This window comes from Nuphar pumila, chromosome 12 (assembly GCF_984573655.1).
Source record: "Nuphar pumila chromosome 12, dmNupPumi1.hap1.1, whole genome shotgun sequence".
Lineage (NCBI taxonomy): Eukaryota > Viridiplantae > Streptophyta > Magnoliopsida > Nymphaeales > Nymphaeaceae > Nuphar > Nuphar pumila.
In genome coordinates, this window is record NC_143260.1 from 37434679 (window position 1) to 37457711 (window position 23033).

At 39.0% G+C, this 23033-nt stretch overlaps 1 protein-coding gene across 1 annotated transcript in view; it reads left to right on the forward strand.

Annotated features, from left to right (window-relative positions):
- LOC149820725 (protease Do-like 2, chloroplastic) overlaps positions 1–23033 on the forward strand; it is a 142831-nt gene that overhangs the window by 103765 nt on the left and 16033 nt on the right. The window contains exons 11-13 of the mRNA XM_089983881.1: positions 131–230; positions 2858–2937; positions 6118–6174. Coding sequence (XP_089840007.1) covers positions 131–230; positions 2858–2937; positions 6118–6174 — 237 coding nt within the window. The remainder of the gene's footprint in view (positions 1–130; positions 231–2857; positions 2938–6117; positions 6175–23033) is intronic.

Consider the following 23033-nt stretch of genomic DNA (forward strand, 5'->3'; position numbering starts at 1 on the left):
GAAATAGATGAACTGTGTTGAATGAAAATGCTACATAATAATTTTTCCTTGTATCACATAATTCACTTGTTTTGTTTTCTTTTTTGAAATTTCCTCATGACTATAGTTCTTATGTACACCCTTGTTTTAGGTTTTCAGGTCAGTTGATGCTGAAAATATTGGATATGTGATTCCCACAACTGTTATATCTCATTTCTTGAATGACTATGAAAGAAATGGAAAATATACTGGTAAGAAATTGATTATGAGAAATCTTTGTTGTTCCTGTTATTTATTCTGTTGAGACTTGATAAGTTGCAACATTCGTTTTAACCCACCAACTAAAGGGATCTTGGTTCTGCGTTTAATACAACTCCAGTTTGTACAACCCTTGAGGTTCCCCCTGCCTACTGGGGAGTACACCTAGCTTGGACCTTGTGGCAAAGGACGCCCCCTGTGGGTTTCAAACTCATGATGTCCTGTAACTTGGTGACGTTCACAAGTTGCCCCTACCAGATGAGCGGAGCCCTTGTGGGCTACATTTAATACAACTCTGGCAGAGAAAAAAATGCTAACAGAGCCTCTTATATTCTCAAGTTGAAGATAGAAGCTCATGTGTACTTTCAAACATTGAACTTGATAACCTACAAAGCCTGTTCCAACTAGCTCACTGAATACTCTTCCTGCCACAAGTTCTCTGGGGCCTTGTAAAATGTGCCTGGTTTAACTTGTACTACCTACTTATTGTGGACCCTTGCTTTCTGAAATGCATTTAGTTTTACCTACTGATGTTGCAAGTTATTTAGAATTTTTTGGCAAGAAGTCTCTAGTGACTTCCAGAAAGTTTTAATGAAAATTCTTAGAAAATCCAGGGAAACTTTAAAATAGAACAGTATGGAAATGGAATGTATTATTTTTTACTTTTTGAGATATTACCTGGAGAATTTCATGATATAATCATGGTAGCACTGCAATATTCTGATAATAAATTAAAATTTGGTGATATTTTGCAAATGCTAGCTAGGGAAATTTGAAGATTTTTCCCCCTATGGGGAATCTCAGCAAAGATATCATAACATTTTAAAATTCTTCATGATATTTACAATGAAGGTATACATTATGAGGTGACTAGACCAGAATTATGGATGAAATTATCTTGCCAGCCTTCTTGTCCTACACAAATCAAGACCTATATTTCGTGATGTACATGGGATACTAAAACACTTCTGAGAATCTTTTAAACAAGGGGAATTTCCATGATGATAATTGGTGTCATATCTCGTGTTATGTATGAAATGGCTTGCTACTGCATCATCTCTTTCAGTGAAATTGTTAAAAGTCGCACCATCTTACCAGGGGTTCTCATGTTGGCATATAAACTGGGGGCTATGTCACAGGGACTCGGCAAAACAGATGCCGCACCCGCGTCGACGCGACGCGACGCGGGTGCGCGTGCGGGTGCGGTCAACACGACCCTGGGTGCGGTCAACGCACCCAGGGTCATTTTGATACATCTTTTTGATTTTTTTTTTAAATTTTGCCCTATGAAATGGTACAAGGGTGATTCTTTGGACAAATCAGAGGTGCCAGAAAAATGCAAAGGGTGTTTTGGAAGGGGTGTTGTTTTAGAGTTGATACCTGGGGATTTGAAGGCAATAGGAAAAGGTTGCAGAGTCCTTGTTGCAGTAGCTCCTGCTGCAACTGCACCACATGGACATCGTATAAATCGCTCGACCTGCCCTCACTGTTATAAAAGGTGGGGCTGTTGTTACAACGGGAGAAGGGAGGCATCCTAAAGGGGAACGCATCGGTGCGAGACAACTTTTGAGGCGCCGGACTAATACCTTCCCTCTCTTCACCGGAATCATTCACGGCCAAGGCTGCTGCTGCGCCTGCAAAGCTCCCTGTTGTGCCTGCACTACTACTGCCCGGGTCTCTGATGCACAACCAATCTCCCCCTTTCATCCTTTGCTGCTTCCAACATTCGGCCTTTGGGACAAATTAGTAAAGCTAACGTTGCTGCCCCTTATTACTTCAAATCACATCACACTAACCCTTTACATGTCTCGAGTGTTGCACCCAACCAGGGTTGGGGACTCTAACCAAAGTTCCTTCACGTGATGCACTAACTAATTGCCCCCAACTAGTCTCACCTCCACTTCCAGAAGGAAAAAGCGCAAAACACAAAATCTCCAAATATCTTATTATATGTCATAAAGAAATCTAAAAATGTAAAGGTAGAAAAGATGGCTGGAGGCGGTACGGTCACGAAAACAGAGGTCAAAACTAATAAAATATTGACTGGTGATTTTAAAGCCCGAGTAATTACGCGGGACGACTTTTAAATATGCCTTGCCCAGGACCCGCGTTGGGGGAACCCGGACCCCTTTTAAATATATATATATATATATATATATATATATATATATATATATATATATATATATTTTTTTTTTTTTTTTTTAATTTTGCCGCACCCCCGCACCCGGGTTTTTTGGAAGTGCCGAATCCCCGCACCCGCACCCGCACCCGCACCCATGTGACTTAGACTGGGGGCTATCTGCCAGTGCCATCTTGTCTACAAATAATAATGCTGCTGCTGATGATGATAATAGTAGTAATAGTTGCCTCAAAATATGATCATGCTAAACCAGACATATGTAACTTGAATTGTCAACTGCGATATTTTTTATGCTTTCAGATCTTTCAAACAAGGATACTCTCTCTCTCTCTCTCTCTCTCTCTCTCTCTCTCTCTCTCTCTCTCTCTCTCTCTCTCTCTCTCTCTCTCTCTCTCCGGCTATATTTGATGGAGTAGCCATCTCCAAAACAACTGCTACAAAATCTGGATGATGAGATGAACTACTTACAATCTGCAGGGTTTCCTTCCCTTGGAGTGTTACTACAGAAGCTGGAGAATCCTGCTTTACGTAGATGTCTGAAAGTGAAGTCTAATGAGGTATATGTCTTTCCCATATATTTCAAGCTTGCAGCCTTCTATCATATTCTAGATTTCCTATCAAGTTTTAGTTGAACAAGTTATGAACAAGGCATGATTACTTTGTGATGTATTGGAAGTAGATACCAAGCACGAAATTGCGGCTAGTTTATCTCCCACTTTAAGTTCTACCCTTCCAATCTTTTTTTTTTCTCTCAAAGAGGTCAATTTCCATCTCACTCTATATGGAAAGTCGCTCAATTCTTAGAAAAATCGCATGTAATTGTGTGAATTTTCCTGTTCTTATAGAAACTTCTCTTCGATTATTACAGAACACTTCAATTATTACAGAAAAAATATAACACTTCAAACTCTGCTATTACAGAACACTTCAAACGCACTTTAAATTTCAATTCAAATTTCAGATTTCCCTATTATTATAGAAACTGTTATTCAATTCAAATAACCAGGCATATACAATTGAAAACAGTCCATAACAACAATTTTAATAATGCATAATAATAAGTTTCATTGATAATCAGTAAAATGTAAAAATGTGCACTATATCCTCAGACATAAACATCTATTGTTTGCTCAACAAAACATTTTTTTGGGTATTCTTGTTAAAAAAGTGTATATACATATAAATATAATATATTATTTTTCTTTTATTTTCTTTTTCTTCTCTTTATTTATTTTTTGCTTTTTTAGGATTGTCGCCGTGCTTGGACAAGAGAGATCTAGAAACCGGGTTATTTTAGATGGTTGGCATGCGCAGAACATTATTCCGTGTAATAACTTTCCCGGAGGTGAACCTCCGCTTAGTCCAACGGCTACAAATAGAGCCGTTGGACTAGCTCCAATGACTCTCTTGGAGCCCTCTAAAGGCTCCTGTCTCTTTATCTTACAATGTATATAAATAGGGGTAACTCCCCTCTCATTGTATTAATGCTTCTTAAGCATTTTGTGTGAATGAAATAAAGTTTATTATTTTATCTTTTGAGCTCTCTCATTTATGCCCTTTTGTGGATTATGATTAAAGTGTCTTTGATAGACACTTATTGCAAGCATTTGTGCTTTTGTGGAAGATTCTCATTTCCTTACCATTCTCATATTAGAGAGTGAAAAGACGTATTTATTAATGGCAGGCTTCCCTAATGTTGGGTTTACCACATTGAGAGCACCTTGACTCATCTTTATCATCTCCAATTTAAACTCTCTGGTGGTTCTTGCAATCCTTCAAATTTAAATGGCTCACAGCTTGCTGGCGACAGACATTCCACATAGTCATTTGGAGGTTGTGGATCCTTAGGAATAGAATCTCCCAGGAAGGTCAAATCCCCAACATGAATCAACTGCGGCATGAGATATGGAATTACTGAACAGTGAATTACCTTAAATTAGAGAGGTCAAAGGACCAGAAGCGAGTAATGAGATTGTGGATAAGTCTTCCTTTTGTTCCAGGGCCTTGGTGTCATGAATTGGTACGAAAACCTAGGCATAAGCCAAAAAATAAAAATAATAAAGTTTTTTTATTAGAAAGGATTGAAAATGAGTACTAAAATGAATTAGCATAATGCTTTTATCAAAGGCATAAAAACCGTAAAATGATTTAGGAACAATGAAGGATTAAAAAAATATAAATAATCAGATTAGATCCCAAGAAGCATTTTCTCATGTGCTCAATGTCAAACTGAATAGCTGGTTTTCACGCTACTCTTCAATTGTTTCAAACTTTTGCCGTTGTGTTTAAATTTGATTATCTGTATCTATTTTGACAATGGCATCTGCTTATGGGCGTTTTCTTACACCTCATTAATGTCTACTTGTTGCTGCTTGTAGAAGCACCAGGTTCGCTCACTAAGTATTTGACAAAATGGTAGTATCTTGTGAATGCTGAACCTGATGGTGCTTGAAAATGCATGATTGAGTGGACTTATGAATGTGCATCTTGAATTATGCTTGAAGGTATACAAAAGCAAAGCAAAATTTTTTAAGTGGCACAGAAACTTGTTTATGCTGGGTACGTATGCAGTGGAAATTCAGTTGAACCGAATGACATTGTCAGAGGTGCGAGCTGAAGTTCTGATAACAAATGGCATGAGCATGATGGGAATGCTCACAGGTTTTTCAAACAGAATTTTGTAAAAAAAAATCGTGGATAGATTTTAACTGGGTTAATCAGGTCATCCTTGTAAGAACTACTTTGATATGTATGGAAAATGTGGAAGGACCAAAATGGTGAGACTCCATTGATATTCTTACACTAAAAGTAGGATCCACAGAGTGTAGGATTTGGAGAAGAAAGCAATAAATGAAATGGTGCTCATGAACAAGCACTTTGTTTCTTGAACCTTGATATCATCTCCATGATGTAGATTCCATACATGTGCTGCTCTTTAACTTTCCAATCAAGTTCACATATGGATGAGTCTACTGAAATTATGCAGTCTACTTTATAAAGTGTGAAGAGCTATTGTGAGGTTGATCCTGAGACTTTGAGAATTTCACTGGAAAATTGTATGATTTAGCTATTGGATGAAGTCCATAGAAAATATGAGGAAGTTGGCAAGGTGTTTTTTGGTTGTCTTGCACAACAAAAACTGCAGTTGGTTTTGGCAGCCCATGAAGAATCAGGATTGATGTGGAGATTTAAGTGGAGAAAAGATAACAGTTGAAAAATGAAAACTCTTATTAATCACGGATTTATATTGTTAAGTGAATTCCTTGTATGTTTTTTGTCATCGTTTCTTAGAAGTTGACGTGCCATGGTTGACAAGTTTTTTCTCTGACCAAGCATATCTGCATCTTGTCCTGTTCCCTCATCCATATCCGTGTGACATGGTGAGACACTTGATTCATGCATGTAACTTGGTTATTGCCATGATTAGGAACAGTAGCTTCTGAATTTTAAGAATTATAAGAAACATTAATGAAGTTCATTACTAAGTCATACTTGTTACTGAGGATTGAAGTATACGGAGGCACTCAAAAGCTCTTTGTGCAACATTTTTATGTGTAACTATGGGTGTGAACTGCCTTTTTCTTAACTCAGTCGTTTTGTGTGAGCCTTGTGGGCTCTTTGCTGATGATGTTGATGATATATCTGTTTGTACATTTCGAGTGCTATTTTCTGCATCCATCTAATTCGTAACATGATTTGCTACTAACTACTAAGTAGGAAACTTTGATGCATTGCAGGGTGTGCTAGTGCGAAAAGTTGAACCTACATCCTCTGTGAGTAGTGTATTAAAGGAGGTATGCAAACTGGTTATATCTTGTTAGTTTTTTAGTCTTAAAGGTTCTGCTTATATTATCCAGATATGTTTTTAACATTTACTCTAATCTAGTGGTTTGGGTCCTTTGGGAGGTATATATGCTTAACTCTTCTCTGCACATTTGCCAAATTTTTGGACCAATGCAGCTATTGTTATGGCTTGATGTTTTAATTGTATGATGTGGAATTTGGTCCTTGGACAAAAAAAACTTGATTTTCAAATTCAATGCTAGATTACATGATGGAGCTAGGGAAAAATCATGTTATGAATGAGCAACTCTCTGAATCAAAAGTGTAGACACGTGAAATGAAGTAATAACAATCACAATCAAATGCTACTAAGGGCTACAAGAGAGCATAAATACACAAAGACCACTAATGGGTCAAATACAATCTCACAATGGAGACAATCACCAAATACAAATCAAATAAGAGGCACAATATAAAAAATATAAATTGTATTGGATCACAAATATGCTTTGAAAGCATACTTAACAACATGGAGAATGGCCCTATTTATAGAGCCAAGGAGCTAAGGGAAGCAGCCCAACTAGACATTGGGCTGCCTCCAACGGTCATATTTATGACCATTGGGAGCAGTCCAACGCAAGGTTGTAAGTATCATATCGTTACCCGTATCGGTCGGGCCCATAGTAACATCGTATCATACTGTATCGTAAATGTATTGTAAACGTATCATAATTTTTTTATAAAAAAATCAAGAAAAAAAAAACAGAAAAAATTATAAAAAAAATCATATCACATGAAATAATGATGACTTACACAAAATACAACCATAAAATCACATATGAAGCATTTATGCAAAGATTCAAACATCAACTAATATTGAATCATAGATAATATTGCATTCATATCTTACAAGAACAATGCAAATTATTAAATATCTTGCAATTAAGAACATGCCACAAGACTCATACTTTCATATTATATAAGTAAAAGCAAAATGACCAAGTTTATAAACAATTAAGTGTTAAATAACCAAGTTTTTTTAAAACATATTACATAAACCTCAATAATCATGAGCATCTTCTTTTTCTCCTCCTCCTTTGACATCCACACCGTCTCCAAGATATATGGGGTCCTCATCATCTACCTCATATGCTCCTTATACGTTAATCCACTGAATGTCCTCTTCATTCAAAAGAGTCTATGCTTCTTCTTCAACTCATGCATCCAATTCATCAAAATGTTCCAAACTGACGGGATTGAATTTCTATTTGTGCCTCCTTGATGATAACTTTTCGATTTGCCTAAAAAGATGACATAAAAAAACTAAAATTAGTTGAGTTTTGAATGATATAAGAAAAGCTTTAAATAAACTCATGAAAATGATAAATAAACTTTAGAATTTTATATACCTCTGCCTTAGTCGTAAGTTATAGCGAATGTAGATGAGGTCATCAAGCCTTTTATGCTCTAATTTATTTCTTATTTTGATATGAATTTGCTCAAAGACACTCAAGTTTCTCTTGCATCCACTTAGACTACATATTTGACTAAGAATGTGAATAAAAAAAACTCTCAAATTTGAAACATCACTTCCAAACCTGGCCCACCACATGTCTAAAAAAAACAATAAAATGAAAAATCAATAAGACAATAATAGATATACAATCATACAAAACATCCTAACTAAATAAAAATATGAAATTAAAATTAAAATAGACAAAATAAATTACCTAGATGCATCGTGACATGGTTTCGCACTACTGCAGGTCTCCCAATATCATACAATACATTATTATAAGTTTTCATTTCCTTATGAATTTGATTTTGAATGTTATAATCAGGGTTCAACCTTTTGATGCAATCCAAAAATCTCTTGTCGACTTTCTTGTCCATTTCAAACGTAGGAGAGTGTGTGAATGCATGATTTAAATAATATGCTACAACATGAAAAGGTTGATGATGTAACGCCCCAAAATTTCAAACTTATAAACCTTTCTTAAAAGTTCAAAAGGCTAGAAAATTCTTTTCTTATCAGAGTTTTTGAAAGAGTTTTGTTTAACATATCAGCGGAAACGATTTTCTTTGAATAAGAAAGATGAAAGGCAAGTTGACAACCTTTGGCGTGTTAGCGTAAAAATCCACATTTTCACATAGAAGTAACTTGCAAACATTTTAATAAGCCATTGCATTCAAAATAAGATCTGATTGTACAAAATTTGGTTTTCCCGAGGAAAACCCTTGCCAAAAACCCAAAAGTACAGGATGCGAGCTGACAGCAAAATAGTGGGATCTCGAACCATCTTGCAATCACGGCATCGCCTGTCTCACAACCTATTTGTCACATGTGCCCATGAAATGGGTCAGTCTCACGAAAAACTGGTAGGTGCACAAATAAGACAGTAGAGAACAAAATTAAGTGTATGCATTTAATTCTATCATGCTCAACAGTTTATACAAGTGAGAAACTCTATAAGCAGTTTATCAACACAAGTAAATGCTACAATTAGCATAAGCAGTTCATCAACAAAAGTAAATGCTACAATTAGCATAAGCAGTTCAACAACACAAGTAAATGCTACAATTAGCATAAGCAGCAATTAACAAAAAGTACAAAGCAAACAAGAGGTGAACATGATAACTTTCGTTTTGATACTTAGCTGGCCTGCGAGTACGCACAAGGCACGAATCGTAGAAACAGTTGAGACTAGTTCGAGGGTCTATTATGCCATGTATTTTCAAATACCTCGAATAGCTAGTTGAGTCCGCTCCTAAGGGGACGGTCGGTGACCGAAAGAGGATTTTCCAAAGGCATACATAGACAACGGATGCATCCTACTTCTGCAGAAGTCTGTGGGATCTACTACCTAGGATAATCTCTAGTAGTCTCGTCCCCTAACTCCGATGACTGGGGATACCGAGTCATTGCTCGAGGGGTGGTTGTTAACAACCTGTCCATCGGAGTTTTTGTACCGTCTCATCCTCTCTCTTGACAGGAAACAACAGGTTGAATGAGCGCTTCAAGTTTTATTTATCCGAAGACTCATTCTGCATGCTCTGGTCTGTTTGACCCAACTCGAGCATCTTGCCGGTGAAGGCGAGGTTTCACTATTTATGTGATTACAGCATTGTGCCATTTAGCACGATTCGAGGTCTCATGACCATCTCATCCAATCATCGTGGTACTGACATGACCTGCATGTCTACGAGTACGTTACAACAAAAGGGGTATAAGTTTCACAAAAAGGAAACCCCAACACAAAGTTTCGCAAAGATGCAATGTAATGCAGAAACTCCTTTGACAAGTTTTATCTTTCGAAACTGATGTACAACACTTGTGCTATTTGCACTCTATGAGATTGCCACTGATCTCTTGTTCGTTTATCATAGTATATGTATGCAACGCATAACTCGATATTAGTTTGATAAACAGGACACGAGTTTCTTAAAAGAATCTCACACAAACACATATTCGTATCAATAAACCGGGGGTTATCCAAGTCGTATAGGATACGCAAACGGAGGTAGTAAAAACCTCTCCCAAATACGTTGATTCGGGAGACTGGGTTGCAAACTCGCAATGGCAGAGACTTCCAAAATCCAACTCATCATGGCTACGCATTTGGCAACACAGATTCGCTTTTAGGAATCCCTTTTTAAAAACTGGAATACACAAGTGTCGCTTGTGTCATTTTGAAACAAAACAAGCGAAATAGATTTCGCTCTAGTCTTGAACTTACGCATGTATAAGTTAGCATTGGAAATGCGAGATCGTGCACAAGGCAGTGCAATAGCAAGGTGCCAACAATCCCTAAAATGTGAAGACGCGCATTGTGTAATAACCTTGATTTTTGACAATTATTTGTTTAAATTTATTTGAAAATAATGGGTATTTTTCTAAATTTGGGCTTGGGATCCAAATTTTGGATCCAGGACCCATAAAGGGATCTTTACGTATACTTATCCCGTATAAACTTATATGTATATATATAAGTGAAATAATTTAAATTAATGAAATTATTCACGTGATAACTAATTAAGATAGTGCGTAGATGGGTTTGAGATCCACCTTCCGGATCCATATACCCATATATATTTTAATATATATATATAAAATCATAATAAAATAAATAAAGCAGTAAATAGTTTTAGACAGATCCACTCTTATAACCAGCCCGGATCCAAATTGGGATTTGGATCCCGAGTCGCAGAGTTCGGACCCATTACCCGGATCCATAAGAAACCTACAAAATGGGTATTAAAGTATACGTATAATATTAATTTTAAATTGAATAAATAATTAATATTATTTATAAGATGAAAAGAAAAAAAAATATGGTACAAAGGGTCGGACCCACAAGGATCCAACTGAGGATCCACTATCCATGGGCAACCCAAATCCATTTTTAATAATGGACTCGGTGTCGCGGGTCGCGGGGCTCGGACCCGGACCCGTGTTCATGTTGTAAAAAGGAAACAGAAACAAGAATCGTGCCTAAGGCACGATTCCTGCAGCATGGTTCAAGAGAGAAAGGGAGGGGGTTACGCAGAGCGTAACCGACTCCTTCCTACCCTTCTGGAGGAAGAGAAGGGGAGCACGCCTCGAATAAAAGGGGAAACCACCCTTTATTCGACGTTTTGATCTTCCCCTGTTCGTCTCTCTCTCTCTCTCTCTCTCTCTCTCTCTCTCTCTCTCTCTCTCTCTCTCTCGTGCGCACCGGAAGGGAGCTCCATCACTGGCAAAGCTCTGGCTATCTGCGGCCATCGAAGGCCTCTCGAGCACTCCCCTTCACGGCAGTGGAGAGGAGCGACACCAGCCAGCATTCTCCCGCCACGGCAGTCTCCGATCGCCGAAAAGGTCACCGAGAACAGGTACAGTTCTTCTTCGAACCTGGGTGAGGAATCGAACAGGGGTTCGATTCCGTACATTGATTCGAGATGAGTTCATGGGAACCCCTTTTTTATGGTATCCTTGGGCTAGGATTCAAGGAAATCTCAGTCGGGAATGTTGTTCTTGTTTGGTACAACATGATTAAACAAGGTCTTGTGAAAGAACTTGTTTTCTCTTTCTGGTTAAACCGACACGCTAAAGATGGGGCTATGGAAACTTTTTTTTCTTTGGGTAATACGGGAACTGTGTTCCACTGCATGCTTTAATATGTTTTTGCAATGTTCTTGAGCGTGTAATTTACGAAATTTCTGGGGTTTTGCTTCAACTTGGTTCGTCATTCCCTTCTTCTAAAGTCTGTTAAGCAAATAGACAGTCTTCTTGTTCATCTTGCCTCTGAGATTTTTATTTGTATATGTCATAGCTATATAATGAGCATAAATGGGGATATTTAGATTGAATCATCATATTTCTTTTCTTTTCTTTTGTTTGAAAGGAAAACACTGTGCAAGCCAATAAACCCAACGGATTCTTTTTGGTTGATTGAAATCTTGGTTTTCTTTTTGGACTTACATGAAATTTGCTATTTCCAAATTTGGGTATCATATTCACAACCGAATACATGATTCCAGAAATTTGGATTTTTATATTCACTGTCTCCATTCGGATATCGTATTCTTAAATGGGATATCCATGCATGTACGTTGATAAAAAGGGGCCATATGATGATCATGATTGGACTGGGTTATCAAGACTCAGAAACTTGTTTCAATTATTTTGAAGTTTCATACTATGATATGTCAACTATAAAGGCCAATATATTAGGTGCAGAAGCATATCCTTGTGTGCCGCCTGTACACATGACAGTGTAAGGTACGAAAGAGATGCAGTATGAGATTCTGGAAACCTAACTTGGGCTGCCACCAAATTTACATAAGAATTGTTGATTTACCAATGGTTCTAGAATAATAAGGCAATGAGGGTGTAACAGGAAACTGCACACACGAGTGAACTATACTTTTTACAGTCCCATTCATATTCGTTGTAGTGTGTAAATTGGGCGCGTTTGTCATGTTGGCTCATTGAATTTTTGGTTTGTTTTCAAAAGCTTATTGAGAATTGACTGCCTTTGTTGATGTGTTTTAAGTTACCCATTTACAGAATCTTGAATGTGTTCACAATACTTTTGTTAGGCTATCTATTGATAGAAGTTGGAATATCTTCACTTATATGTTCAGGTTTCACATTGACAGAATGTTGGACATCAACCTAATATCCTATAGCCTGAAGATTATAAGTATATGATTATATGTTAACCGAAATGAATCAGTTTTTGTTGGTCCCAAAAACTGGTCCAGATTTAATAGATGTGTATGATCTGAACAAAAGAAAAATTTTGGAACCTACCTATACCTATGTGTATGTCAAGAATCCCAGACTTTGGGACTATGCTGGAATGTTTAGCTAGAAGGATGGGGGTCCGGGATTGGTAAGCCCGACCATCTTCCCTAGCATATGCCAAAGCTTACACTTCTGCCCAGTAATTGTGTAAATGTTATTTTTGCATTTCATGATACTGGTTGTGTAATCATGAATGTGGGCATGACTCGGTTATTGATTTTCTTCTTGAGCATGTATGCTTGATGAATATGTGAAATTTTACATGTAGACTCACACACTCAAAAGAAATATGCATTGGTTAATACACATATATGATGTAGGTACCACACATAGTGAAAATGCATATGATTAAGAAATGACATGCATATGGTTGGGTTATGTTTGCATGAGTGCACATGCTTTTGGCACTATTGGCCTAGTGTTATGAATAAACATTACTTGGTTTTATTATGTGATGCACAGATGGCCTAATTTGACCATCATCGGCCTGGAGAGTCGTGGGTTTGTTTTTCTTTCACATATGTTTTTTACTGCATCACTTAAACCACATAAGTTGGTATGGCACACTACTACACTTTTCTAGTTGTCCTTACGGGCTGGAGTTCCGTAAGGGTTCCTGCAAGGGAGGTTGCGGGTTTTCACTTTACTTTTGCATATGGTATTGCAAACTTAAAGAATTAAGGTAAATTAAAAGCATAATAAAGAACAGTGTAATATATGTTCTGGGATCTTTCATCTGGAGAATGGAGATCTTAGAGATACGGTCTTGGGGAGACTGTGAGGATACAAAAACTCTGTGTGCTGTAATTTTATTCCTTGAAGTCGATATTGAGGTTTTTTCTCCTAGCCACGGTTTTAGGGAGAGTCTGTCACTTTACCTAGGGGTGGTGTGTTGGTCACAGCTGTGATTGTTTTGGTACCAAGGAAGTGCACTCGTGGGCGTGGGGTGTCCCTTGTGTCTCCGACATTAGATGTGAAGGTCTAATGTTCCGAAGGTAATTCGGTCGAGGGCTAAGTTGGAACCTAGTAATAAAATATAAATTGTGTACTAAGTTATCCTGGGAACCTACTTAACCTCGAGGATTGTACATGTTTGGTGTATCCGCAGGCAACGGTAATTAAAAAGAACTTAAAGTTGCGTGCATTTAATAGGGCATGCATATACAAAGGAAAAAAGAAACTTAAAAGTAAGATAATAAAATGACTCATGCATTGAAAAGAAGTCATGCATCTTCCTGTTATGCATTAGATCATGCATATTTTAATTATTCTCTATATCATGACATGATATGGTGGTGGTTTGTAATTTACTTCCTAAAAGCATGCTGCAAGGTTTGGTTATTTAGTTCTTGATATATGGTACTGTTTTACTGTTCTCGACAGGTGAGTATATGCAATCTGTCGCATGTATGAATTGTTAGACACTGCAAATTGTTATATCTGCACTCACTCAAATCATTATATGAAATCGTATCTATGTTCTTTGTCTCACCTGGTTTCTTTAGAAGTATCTGTGCTCAGAATTTCGGTTCTAACACCCTACTTTGTTGATTTTTCACAGGAAATGGTGAGCAGTGAGGTTGGACTGGCTACTGGGAATGGATGAGAGTCGTACTTGGGCTTGACAGCTTCAGCAGGGGACAGAGTGACTTTTTTTTACTTCAGTCCTTCTTGTTTTTTCAGTTGTTGCTTTATTTTTAGTCGAATAAAACATTGTCTCTAAAATTTACTCTTATTCGTAAATAAAGAAATTGTTTTGGTTCTTATGGATGATGATTGTAAGTTTGTTTGTGGTGTTTGGGCTATCCAGTTGGAATTGGAACTGTGAGGACCCCGGGTCTCTGGGAAGTTTTCCGCACTGTTTAAAAAAAAATTATTTCGCATTTTCAAAGGGTATGAGTTGGGGTCGTTACACATTGGGCACAAGAATGCGTAAGCGGTGCACGAGGTACGAAATCGTACCTCGACCACATAAACGTGCCAACAATAGAGGCATAAGCAAGTAAATGCACAAAGCAATGCACGACGTACGAAACCGTACTTCGGCTAAATAAATGCGTAAGCAGGTAAATGCAGAAAAGCAAATAGCTTGTGCACTAAAACGTGGTTACGAAAGTAAATGAAAGAAAGTGATGCTTGATACGCAAAACTGTGTATCAAGCCAAATAAATGCATAAAGGAAATCAGCGTGGGCACTAAAGCACAACGGTGAAAGTAATTGACAGAAAGTGATGCTTAATACGCGAAACTGTGTATCAAGCCAAATAAATGCATAAAAGAAATCAACATGGGTACTAAAACACGACGGCGAAAGTAAATGACAAAAGTGATGCTTGATACATGAAACCGTGTATCAAGTCAAATAAATGCATAAAGGAAATCAGCCTGGGCACTAAAGTGCAGCGGCGAAAGTAAATGACAAAAAGTAATGAGGACAAAGATCGCAAAATTGCGTCCTTGAGTTTAAAAGCATACTATTATAAATATATATACATATATATTTACTTGTTTAATTTGCATTTTTAGTGTTTTAACTTAGTTCAGTTTGTCCAAAGTCCATTGTGCAACTTTCCACCCCCTTGGGGAGTCTCGGGGTTGCACTTGCCTTCGTGTGTAAGTAACGAAGGGCTCGGGCCGCGTTGAGCGAGCGGGATCCGTCGTGCAAGCTGCGAAATAGCAAAGCATGAATATGTATAATAAGCTCGAAAGGTAAAATAGGAGAGGCAGGTGGGCTCGACAGTCGAACCGAGCCCAGCCCTGCCTGCAGTGGCCAAAGCTGAAGGGTGGGCTCGACTAATGAGCCGAACCCGACCCCAGGCCCAAACAAGAGTAGGGAGGGGCTCAGCCCCTCTCTTTACGTAAAAAGGGAAGCAAGGAGGGGGGCAAGCCCCTTCCCCATAACCCATACAAGGAGACAGGGAGGGGGCTCGGCCCCTCCCTGGCGAAAAAGGAAAAGGCGAGGGGGTCGAGCCCCTCCTTTGCATTCCCGTTAAACAAGGAGACAAGGAGGGGGCTCGACCACTCCCTGGCGAAAAAGGAAACAGGGAGGGGGCCGAGCCCCTCCCTCGTATTTTGAGAAGGCATGGAGAGGGCTCGACCCCTCCACTGCTAAAGGAGAAAGGATTGGGGCAGGGCTTTGCCCCTGCCGAAGAAGAAAAAAAGGGGGGTGAAGAAGAAGAAGAGGGTTAGGGGCATATGTAACGACCCCAACTCATACCCTTTGAAAATGCGGAATATTTTTTTTGTTTTTAAACAGTGCAGAAAACTTCCCAGAGACCCAGGGTCCTCACAGTTCCAATTCCAACTGGATAGCCAAACACCACAAACGAACTTACAACCATCATCCATAAGAACCAAAACAATTTCTTTATTTATGAATAAGAGTAAATTTCAGAGACAGTGTTTTATTCGACTGAAAATGAAGCAACAACTGAAAAAGCAAGAAGAACTGAAACAAAAGAAAGAGTCACTATGTCCCCTGCTGAAACTGTCAAGATCCAAGTATAACTCTCATTTATTCCCAGTAGTCAGTCCAACCTCATTGCTCACCATTTCTTTTGAAAAACCAACAAAGTAGGGTGTCAGAACCGAAATTCTGAGTACAACTACTTTTTAAGAAACCAAGTGAGACAAAGAACATGGATAAGATCTCGTATAATAATTTGAGTGAGTGCAGATATAACAGTTTGCGGTATCTAAGAAATCATACATGCGACAGGTTTCATATACTTACCAGTAGGGAACAGTAAAGCAGTAGCATATAGCAAGCATTAAGTAACCAAATCTTTCAGCATGCTTTTAGAAAGTAAATTGCATACACCCACCATCATATCATGATTTAGAGAACAATTCAATTATACATGATCTAGTGCAGACAGGAAAATGCATGATTTCTTTTCGATGCATGAATCTTTTTATTATCTTACCTTTAAGTTCCCTTTTTCCTTTTCATATGCATGCCGTATTAAATGCATACAACTTTAGGTTCCTCTTTTTAATTATCATTGCCCGCGGATACACCAAACGGGTACAAGCCCCGAGGTTAAGTTAGGTTTCCAGGGTAGCTTAGCGCACAATTTGTATTTTATTACTGGGTTCATAACTTCGCCCTCGACCGATATCAGGAAACAACACCATCCATCGGAACATTAGACCTCCACATCTAATGTTGAGGACACAAGGGACACCCCACGCCCACATGTGTCACTTTCTTGGTATCAAAAACAACAACTGTGTCAAAACACACCACCCCCAGGTAAAGTGGCGGACTCTCCCTAAAACCGTGGTCAGGAGAAGGAATCTCAATATCGGGTTCAGGGGACAAAATTACGCACACGGAGTTTTTGTATCCTCACAGTCTCCCCAAAACCGGTTCTCTAAGATCTACATTCTCCAGATGGATGATCCCAGAACATATATTACACTGTTTTTTATTATGTTTTTAATTTACCTCAATTCTTTAAGTTTGCAACACCATATGCAAAAGTGAAAACCCGCATCCTCCCTTGCAGGAACCCTTACGGAACTCCAGCCCGTGAGGACCACAGGAACAGTGTACTAGTGTGCCATACCAACTTATGTGGTTTAAGTGATGCAGTCAAAAACATATGTGAAAAGAAACCAAACTCACGGCTCTCCAGGCCAGTGATGTCCATTTAGGCCATCGATGCATTATATAATAAAACCAAAGTAGTGTTTTATTCATAACACTAAGCCAAAGTGCCAAATATAAACTCAATCATAAGCATGTCATTTCTCATTCATATGCATCCTTGTTATGTGTGTTACCTACATCACATACGTGTATTCACCAATGCATACTTCTTTTGAGTGTATGAGTGTGCACATACATTACACATTCTCATCAAGCATACATGCTTACAAAAATATCAATAATCGATCCATGATCACATTAATGATTACATAATCAGGATAATGCAGTACCAAGATAACATTTTGTATCTTCACCCGTCAAAAGTATAAGTTTCTGTATTTCCCAGAGAAGTGGGTCGGGCTTATCAATCTCGGACCCGCCATCCTCCTAGCTAAATAATCAATTCAGTCCAGCCGACTACAAATCAACCCATCATATCGAAATTACATGGATAATGTCGACCATGACTCCTCAATAATTGAAGATTGGAGATACAAGGATGATCCCAAAGATAATAATATTGGGGATAACATAAATACTTACAATCTTCAGGCTATAGGATATTAGGTTTATGTCCAACATTCTGTCAATGTGAAACCTGAACATATAAGTGAAGATATTCCAACTTCTATCAATAGACAGCCTAAAGAAAGTATTGTGAACACATTCAAGATTCTGTCAATGAGCAACCTGAAATATCAGTGAGAATATCCAAGATTTTTGTAAATGGGTAACTTAAAACACATCAACGAAGGCAGTCAATTCTCAATAAGCTTTTGAAAACAAACCAAAAATTCAATCAGCCAACATGACAAATGCGCCCAATTTACACATTACACTGAATATGAATGGGACTGTAAAAAGTATAGTTCAACTCATGTGTGCAGTTTCCTGTTACACCCTCATTGCTTTATTATTCTAGAACCACTGGTAAATCAGCAATTCTTATGTAAATCTGGTGGCAACCCAAGGTAGGTTTCCAGAATCTCATATTGCATCTCTTTTGTACCTTACATTGTCATGTGTACAGGTTGCACACAAGGATATGCTTGTGCACCTAATAAATTTGTCTTCATATTTGATATATCACAGTATGACAGTAAGTGCCAATAAATAAATAATTACAGACAATTGGAACAAATTTCTGATTCTTGATGACCCAATCCAAGCATGGTCATTATATGTCCCTTTTATCTACGCATATGCATGTACATCCCATTTAAGAATGCGATACTCAAATGGAGACAGCGAATACAAATCAAGTCTGGAATCATGTATTCGATCCAAGATTTCAACAACAAAGATCAGTTGGGTTCATTAGCATGCACAGCATTTTCTTTTCAAACACAAGAACAGAGAATTTGGCGAAGAAACAAGAGGGGAAAAAGACTCAGGCCATGGGAGACATTCCATGGTCGGCCATTACCCACGAAACCTCAATGGCCCAACCTGTGTTTTTCCTTGTTGGAAAACAAAAACAACACAGAAAAGGTGCCAAGAACACAGTTCTTGTATTACCCAAAAAAAATAGGTTTCCATAGCCCCTCCTCTCAAAGAATCACACGAGATCGAGACCCATCTTCGATCCCTCGCCCAAAATCAATAGAAGCACTGTACCTTTTCGGTGATTTTTCGACGATCGGAGGCTGCCGTGGCGGGAGGATGTAGGCTGGTGTCGCTCCTCTCCACTGTCGTGGAGGAGGGTGCTCGTTGTGGCCTTCGATGGCAGCCGGTAGCCGAAACTTGCCGGCGATGGAGCCCCTTTCTCCTGCGTGCGCACTGTAAGAATCTGAATAAGTCTTCAAGATAGAGCGCCTTCAAGCTTTGGAGAACAATCTTCAATCTGAAAATCAAAGTAATGAAAGAGAAGAGAGGAAAGGAAGAGAGGAGGAAGACGCCAAAAGGAGAGAGAAAAGTAGGGCACGTAATGATCTGTGTCCCTCTTCAATTATGTATATATAGGATCTTACACCTCTAAACAAAATACATGAAAACATTACAAGATTTACAAGTATGCCACCGCCCAAGTATGGGGGAGCATATACGGATATGGATCCCATATTGGATCTATATCCAAGACAAATACAATTCTAACATCCCCCCTCAAGTTGTGCATGAGTTTTCATCATGCCCAACTTGTTCTTCAAATGCCAAAACTGTGATCCAGTGAGTCTTTTGGTAAAAAGATCAGCAACTTGCTCAGAAGTATGTATATATGCAGGGGAGATTTCCTCATCTTCTATTTTCTGACGAATGAAATGTTGATCAATCTCAATATGCTTGGTACGACTGTGAAGTATGGGATTGAATGAAATTTTAATGGCACTCTGATTGTCAACCAACACGGAAGACTGAGCAATAGGAAGAGATAATTCCCCAAGGAGGTGACGAAGCCAAGTAGCATCAGCAGTGCCAGCAGCCATGGCCCTATATTCAGCTTCTGTGCTGGATTTTGCAATGGCGCGTTGTCTGCGACTACTCCAACAGACAAGGTTAGAATTAAGAAAGACACAATAGCCAGAAACAGATCGGCGTTCATCAAGGTCGCCTCCCCAATCAGCATCAGTGTAAGTAGGAGATAATATGACCATCCACAGTAGGAGACATGCGTTTATAAGTAAGTCCATCGCCAATAGTCCCCTTGAGATAACGTAAGATACGCTTGACAGCTTCCATATGAGTGTCTGTGGGAGCATGCATAAATTGGGAAACTTGATTGACAGCATATACAATGTCGGGCCGAGTGAATGTCAGATATTGAAGTTTCCCAACAATACTGCGATAAAAGGTCGGATCATGATATGCAGGACTGCCATCTGAAACGTTCAACTTTGCATGCAAAATGCTGGGCGTGTTAATGGGCTTACAATCAGTCATACCAGAGGAGGTGAGAATATCAAGGGCATACTTGTGTTGGGAAAGAGTGAGAGAGTCATCAGTCCTGTCTAATTCAACACCCAAGAAGTATCTGAGGTCCCCGAGATCCTTCATTTTGAAGTGTTGTTCTAACACCTCTTTGACTTGAACGATGTGAGAGGAAGTATTACCCGTGAGAACTATGTCATCCACATATATCAATAACCAAGTGGTGATCCCTCCTTTGTGATAGATAAATAGAGAATGATCAAGGGCACTCTTCTGAAAACCAGCTTCTTGAATGTGAAGGGAGAACCTTTCAAACCATGAACGAGAAGCCTGTTTTAACCCATATAATGACTTGTGCAACTTGCATACCCATAAATTAGAATCATTAGTAGCATATCCTGGTGGCTGTTCCATGTAAACGTCCTCTTTGAGGAAACCATGAAGAAATGCATTTTTGACATCAAGTTGATGTAATGGCCATCCAAGAGTAACTGCAAGAGAAAGAATAACTCGAATGGTACTCATCTTAACAACAGGGCTGAAAGTCTCATCATAATCTTCGCCATGTTGTTGAGTGAAACCTCTAGTCACAAGTCGAGCTTTAAACCTATCAATACTGCCATCTGGTTTATATTTGATTTTATAAACCCATTTAGGCCCAACAACATTCTTATCCCTTGGCCGTGGAACAACTTCCCATGTTTGACATTCATTCAAGGCTTCCATTTCTTCATTCATAGCTTCAATCCAACGGGAATTTTTAGAGGCTTGAGAATAACACTTTGGTTCAGTCTGTTTATGCAAACTGGTCATAAAAAGCTGAAAATCCAAAGTGAAAGTGTCATAGCTTACCCATCTATCCACGGGATGCCTCACTCGAGTGGACCTTCGTGGATGGGAAGGAACAATGGCAGAATCAGTAGTAGAGGCAGGAGTGCGACGAGAATAAACCAAGCCAGAAAACCTGTCTAAAGGAGGATCATTCATCTGGGCATCAGACATATCTGCTTCAATGTGAGTACTGTCATAAGGGGCTGGGAAGGTGGTCGGTTGAATCCCATCGCCTAAGATATCAGCACATAACCATAGATCATACAGTCTGGACGCTGAATCATGAAGAGCCTTGGAAGAAGTGTGAAACTGCAACCTGAGTTCATCAAAAACAACGTCTTGAAATATGTATACGACCTGTTAGGGGATTATAGCACCTATAGCCTCGATAATGATCTGCATAGCCCACAAACTGACACATAACAGCCCGAGCTTGAAGTTTGTTCCGGAGGCTGGAATCAACATGAACATAACAAATGCATCCAAAAAACCGAAGCTCATCATACTTAGGATGCTCATGATTCAAAAGGAAGAAAGGAGATTTCCCTGCGAGAAGAGCTAAAGGCAATTGATTTATAACATAAACAGCCGTGTGAAATGCCTCAGTCCATAGAGTCATAGGGAGATCAGTGTCATGGAGCATGCTTAAGGCAGTCTCTACAATGTGCCGGTGCTTGCGTTCTGCAATGCCATTTTGCTGTGGTGTGTGTGGACAAGATATCTGTCTAGTGATGCCATGATTTAGCAAGTATTCAGTAAATTCAGATGATAAATATTCACCACCACCATCACATTGAAAATGCACTATGTTGGATGAAAATTTGTTTTGAATGAGGGCATGAAATTGAGTGAACAGATGGAACACTTCAGACTTGTGTTTTATGAAGTGTATCCATGTATAGCGAGAAAAAGAATCAACAAAAATGACATAGTATCTACTGCCGGAAGAAGATGAGACAGGAGTTGGTCCCCAAACATCAGAGTAAATCATCTCAAACAATTTAGAAGCTCTTTTATTGATGGAATTAAAAGGGAGGGCATGACTCTTACAAAGTTGACAACTTGAGCACATGCCTGACTCACTAACAGGACTCAAACTGGATTTGTGCAACAATCCATCCATAACAAGACTAGAAATAAAAGAATGACTACAATGGCCTAATCGATTATGCCAAACAGAGGGCATATCAATTTGAGTCAAATTAACTTCATTCGGACTAATAGGAAAGGAAACAGGTGGACTGGACTTGGACACTGGAGGAGCTTCTTTGAGGACGTACATGTTGCCTTCACGAGTTCCTTCAGCGAATATCGTCTTGGTGAGAGGATCCTTGACAAAAACAGAGGAAGGAGTGAATTTAACTGATGAGGAAGAGTCATCAATGAGTTTAGATACTGAAATAATGTTTTTCTTGACATTAGGGACAACTAAAACATTGTGTAAAGGAAGAGAAGTATGCGGCAAAGAAACATATGCATTTCCAATGTGAGTAATTTTGTGATGAGTGCCATCACCTGTAACTACAGAACCTTTTGCTAAATATGGAGAAGCACTAGAGAGTTTACCTGCATCATCTGTCACATGGGCGGCAGCACCAGAATCCACATACTAGACACCATCATCATTTTGCTTGAGATTCAGGTTAGACATAGCTGTCATTAGGAGTTGTTGTGCATCGGGCGTGAAGGAGGAGGAAGACGATCTAGAAGTGGTAGAGGGGGTGGGCCTGTGATCACGTCGACCTCCCTTGGCTTTGTTCTGAGGATTGTGCCAACATTCAGATTTAACATGTCCTCTCTTGTTGCAATAGAAACATGTAGGGATACGCTTTGGCATGTTAACAGGAGTACTGCCCTGAGGAGTAGGAAGAATACCCTTTCCTTGGCCGGATGTGTGAGCCCAAGTATGTGCACGCTGTCCTGACATACCATGTGTAGAAGTAACTAAAACACTAGGTGAAGTAGAAAGGGAAGCATCATGCCTGTGAACTCTACTAGCCTCATGCTGGATCAATTTTGCCTTTAAGTCTTCAAAAGAGGGTAAAGTAGGAAGAACCTCTAGAGCAGTGCAAAATATATCAAATTCTGACCCTAGTCCACTGAGGGCCTGCTGAACTTTATCCTTGTCTGAAATAGGATGACCAATAATGGCAAGTTGATCGCTGACATTTTTAATCTCATAGAGATACTCAAGTACAGATCTGGAGCCTCTATTGATGCTTTGAAATTGACGC